Raw genomic sequence first — 5,396 nt, forward strand, 5'->3', positions numbered from 1 at the left:
AAGAGAAGAGAAGAGAAGAGAAGAGAAGAGAAGAGAAGAGAAGAGAAGAGAAGAGAAGAGAAGAGGAGAAGAGAAGAAAGGCAGGCAGGCAGGCAGGCAGAATGAACGAATGAACAAAAGAGCTACTGTGATAAAATCAGCATGATACTGGCATAAAGACCGATCTGAGGATCAATGGAACAGATTAGGAGATACAGAGACAACTACAAACACACTCCGCCACCATTTCCTTGATAAAGTGGCCATACCTGTTCACTGGAAGCAAGTTAGGCTCTTTTAAAAATGGAGCTAGAAAACCTGCATTCCATATGTTGAAGGCTTAAATTAGACCCATATCTATCACCATGCTCTAAAGTAAGAATGGATCAAAGATTTAAATATTAAAACAGAAACACTGGCAGGCAAGATAGCTCAGCGGTCTAAAGCACCTGCTTAGGCAAGCTTAGGTAGGTGCAAGGGACTGTAGTTCAATCCCCAGCACCACATGTCATGCCAGCCTGCCCTCAGGGTGGGCTGAGCCAACAAAAACAAACAAGCAAACAAAACATTATCTAAAATTATTTAGACTGGGCATAGTGGTGCATGCCTGTAACCCTAGGGCTTGGGAGGCTGAAAACAGGAGAACCACTATAAGTCTGTGTAGTGAAACCCTGTAGACCCTGTGCTAAATAAAAATACAGAAACACCAGATCTTCTGGAAGAAAAAGTAGATACAAATCTTAAAGACAGAGGTAGGTAAAAAGTTCATGAACAAAAACCAAACTACACAGGAAATGCTTAAAAAAAAATTGATCTTTTATGCTTTAAAGGTTGTCTCTTTAAACAAGTTACTTCATTGAATTAGGAATTCTTTTCAGAGTTTGGGGCTTAAAAATTCACTTATTTTCAACATCCAAAACAGTAAATATATATGCAGCCAACTAACAATGGTCATTAAAATTAAACAGAATCATCATAATTTCATAAATCAATGACAGATACTTCTACTTTATTAAATTTTTAATTAAATTTACCTGACCAGTTGCTTTTTAGGGTCTAGTATGTTCAGTAACTTGTCTGCATACACCTTCTTAGAAGCAGTAAAAAGAATGATCTACAAATTGAAGAGGAAAAGAAGTAATCATTTATAGATGATCTAAATATGGCTACTATATGAATAAAGTAAAAGCAAATTTAATCAGCCTAAGCATAATTACCTCATACATCTGAGACATACGCTCCAGGAATTCCCTGAAGAATGGTCTTAATCTCACATAAACCTGAAAAAACATCAAGATAGTTTTTAGCAAATAAACATAAAATGGAGACCACTTATTTTAAGGTGTGTTGTGCTTTAAGTTTGGGTATAATTTTAAACTTAGTATTTTCATGAAACAGAAATGTTTACTAAGCACCACTCAAATCAAATTGACACATAAGTTACGTAAAACAATCTTTTAATAGCATGATAATAACAATCACTGGTGATCATGCCACTTTTAATAGTTAAATAAAAGCATACAATACTTCACTGAAATGTAATTTTAATAAATATTTAAACTACACATAATAGGTTTCCCTCTGAGATTTTGATCCACCGATCACCTCCATCTTCCAGCCAGGTAGTATCCATCCAATTATTAGGCAGGCTGTGTGTCAACTCTAGCTGACCTGATTCAATGACCTTCCTCAATAAATACTCAGAATTTAGTTTCAATAATTATCTGCTACATTATGTTTATTTTAAATTTCTATCAAGGTAAAAAATATTCAACAAGAATCATGGATTGGTGGGTTTAAATACTACAATTTTTCAGCAGTCTTCTACATTTTCTTTTTTACATTTAATACTTGACATGTAACATCTAAATTAGTACTATAAGGTTGAGTTAAAAATATATAATATTCAACCAGGCGTGGTGGCATATGTCTATAATCCCAGCACTTGGGAAGCTGAGATAGGAGGATCGCTGTAAGTTCCAGACCAGCCTGGGCTACAAAGTGAGCTCAAGGCCAACCTGAACTACATGGTGAGACCCTGTTTAAAAAAAACAAAAAACATATGCAAAGAACTGCTTTATATGTTATTTATTGCCCTATAACATTTAATAATATTGTTATAGACTGCAGAATTCAAAAAGCACAGAAATATAAGCCATGAGCAACTACCAAAAAATATTTACCAAAGATTTTGACCTCTTTATTTTATTTATTTATTTATTTTTTTGCAGAACCAGGGATTGAACTCAGGCCCCTGTGCTTGCCAGGGAAGCACTTATTCCACTGAGCCATCTCCCTGGCCTCTCTTTATTTATTTTTTATAAAATTTTATTAAAAGAAAAACTCTACTGTAAGACTATTAACTTCAAATACTATGAATAACAAGAAATTCCAGATGCAATGGATTTTCATTTAAAAGTAGGGAAAAACATGTGGTAGCTACAAATAAAATTTATGTTTAGCAGAGTTTAATTGTAGCAGCCACACAAAAATGTTCCTATGATTAAAATCCCATTTCTGGGAATGTGCTAAAGCAGAACAGGGAAAGTGTGTAGAAGACTCTTAGAAGCAGAACAATGCATTACTCATCTTTATAATTTACAAAGAGCAAGAGACATAAGACAATGCCAAATATAGAGCAGACATTTGAAGAAAATCAAGTGAAACAGAACTACCTGAAATTAGGCAATACAAAAGAGACAAGCAAACCTACATGACTACAAAAGTACACTATTGAACTATCTTAACTGAACACTTGTAAGAGGTATTTTTTGGGGGGTGGGGTGGGTACTGGAGATTGAACTCAGGACCTTGCGTTGCCAGGCAGGTACTTAGGCCCCTGAGCTATCTCCCCAGCCCTAGAAGGCACATTTTGAATGATGATCACTATGTTAATAACGTAACTACTTACGTAGGCTGGATTTCTTATTTTTAATCTCACTTGTTAGGCATTTATCTTAATTCTATAAAAAATCAAAAACAAAGTGAACAGGCCGGGGATATAGCTCAGTGGCACAGTACCTTCTTCACAAGTGTAAGGTCCTGAGTTTGAATTTGGGTACCAAAAACCCCTGCAAATAAGCTTTCCTAGCAAATAAAAACAGCCATATTCTCAGTATCCATCATCTAGGAAGAGATATGAAAAAATTAACAATAGTTGTTCTCCTAACCAATTTTGATATTTTTCTCAAAAATATTTGGTATAGTTTGCAGCCTTGATTGAAAACCAAACACCAAATTTTTTGGTAACCCAAATAAGGACAGATTTTAGTAACATTACATTTTACTGGCAAAAATCACTTTCACTTTTGGTCTTTTAAAAATAGATCTGTAATAACAAAAATATATCATTTGCATGAATTTATTTTTAATATTCTTGCTTGCTCCATATAGTAAACTAAGATAATGACTTCTGTAATTTGTAATTTTTCCTTCTGTCTATACACACTTCCACTAGAGAAAAATGCATTTAATCTATATTTTCCAAGAATAAAAAGTAGAAAAGTGCTCAAGAGTGACACTTTCAGGCTGGGGGTTTAGCTAACTGGTACAGGGCTTGTCATCAAGAAAAACGACATTTTCCAATTTTTAGGTGACTTCCAGATTCGGTCAAAGGGAGAGCAACCACGTATTCTTTTACTATTATTTAAATAACATACCTACTTGTTCTCTCTGCACCCAACCCCTTTTCTGCAGTGCTAGGGATCAAATCCAGCATCTTGTACACACTAGACACTGCTCTAAAACTAAGCTACGTTTCTAACACAGGTCTTAAAATTTGCATGTTTCCTGGAAAGGAAAGGTCACACTTAGGATGAAGGAACACATTGCAAGAGTGTTTCCATGCCATGAGAACAAAAGGGACAACTGTTGACTATAGGAGTTCCTACCCCAGGTTCATTATTTTAACATAAAAGTGTTTCTTTCTTTTTTTTTTTTTTTGGCAGAACCAGGGATTGAACCCAGGACCTTGCGCTTGCCAGGGAAATGCTTATTCTACTGAGCCATCTCCCCAGCCCCACATAATGGTGTTTCACAAGAGACTGAAGTGGTTGTTAAAAATTAAAAAAAAAAAAAACCCAGAAAAGTACAACAAAATAATAATGAATAGTCTGGAGGATAGGGCCATATGGGGCTATGCCATGTGACACAAAGCCAACTCTCAGAAACACAAATACAGATGAAGATACAAGGCCAGAAGACTCTTAAGTTATTCAATATATTAAGTCTGAGCAGAAATATACCAGTCAAGAAGCATTAAACAATGTCCAGTCTAAACAAATAAAAGTATGCATAACACAGTTTAATTCTTGAGATTGTAATTCCTTATTCAGTCACACACGTATCACTATACACATAGACATACCACTAAATGCTTTACAATCTATTCCACCAATGTCTATATCTCCAGTTTTCTTCTAACTTACTCTCCAACATTCTTATCTTGAGCCTACTTTCCATTTTCTACCATCCTGCAAACTTATGACTCTTACAGACTGAAAGATTCATTTCACTATAATATACGTTAATTTAAAATCTACAATAACTACTATAAAGTTTAAAATTTTTTAAAATTTTTCTCAATATACCAAATATTTTGGAGAAAAAAAACAAAAACAAATATCTTGGGTTTTGTTGTTTTTGGTTTACTGAGACATGGTCTCACTGTTATGTAGTTCACGGTGACTTTCAACTTGCAGCAACCCTCCTGCCTCAGGCTCCTTAGTGCTGCGATTAGAGGCACGTGCCATCCCTGTGTCTCAATAAACGCAATGAAACTACGTTCGTTTCAAAATATATTTTGAAAAATAAGTCAGAAGTTTAAAACAGTGATGCGTGCCTGTAACCCCAGCACTTTAGGAGGCAGAACTGAGAGTTCAAGGCCAGCGTGGGCTACTTAAGTGAGTTCAAGGCCAGCCTGAACTACACAGCAAGATTCTGTCAATAAAAAAAAAAAAAAAAAAGACTTAATGCTGTAATAAGACACAATCATGGCATACAAATACAAATCTGCCTACTACCATAAAACAGGAACACACGAATATAGTCATTATGGGAAATTTTATTCTTTATTTTCTCTGCTGCAGTACTAGGGTTTAAACCTATTCTACATGCCACCACTGCATGACATCCTCAGTCCTTATGCCAAACTTTAAAAGTAAAAATTGACTAGTCATATCTGGAACATATGGATAAAAGCTAGTTTTGTATAACCTGTTATGCTACTGAAAATTTAATCTTATACAGAAACACTGGGAGCTGGGTGTGTGGTATGCATTTGTAATCCCAGCACTCAAGAGGCTAAGGTGAAAAGATCACAGCAAGTTCAGGGCCAGCCTATGCTACATAGTGATTTCAAGGCCAGTCTGAATTACATAGTGAAACCCTGTCTCAAAAGACAAAACAAAAAACAATGG

At 35.2% G+C, this 5,396-nt stretch overlaps 1 protein-coding gene across 3 annotated transcripts in view; it reads right to left on the reverse strand.

Moving 5' to 3' along the window:
- Ctdspl2 (CTD small phosphatase like 2) overlaps nucleotides 1-5,396 on the reverse strand; it is a 91,906-nt gene that overhangs the window by 10,373 nt on the left and 76,137 nt on the right. For all 3 annotated transcript variants that reach the window (XM_012514042.2, XM_004623347.3, XM_023710903.1), the window contains exons 9-10: nucleotides 1,197-1,259; nucleotides 1,014-1,093 (exon numbers count right to left, since the gene is read on the reverse strand). In XM_012514042.2, coding sequence (XP_012369496.1) covers nucleotides 1,014-1,093; nucleotides 1,197-1,259 — 143 coding nt within the window. The remainder of the gene's footprint in view (nucleotides 1-1,013; nucleotides 1,094-1,196; nucleotides 1,260-5,396) is intronic.

The sequence above is a fragment of the Octodon degus genome, unplaced genomic scaffold (genome assembly GCF_000260255.1).
Source record: "Octodon degus isolate 3935 unplaced genomic scaffold, OctDeg1.0 scaffold00002, whole genome shotgun sequence".
NCBI classification, from domain to species: domain Eukaryota; kingdom Metazoa; phylum Chordata; class Mammalia; order Rodentia; family Octodontidae; genus Octodon; species Octodon degus.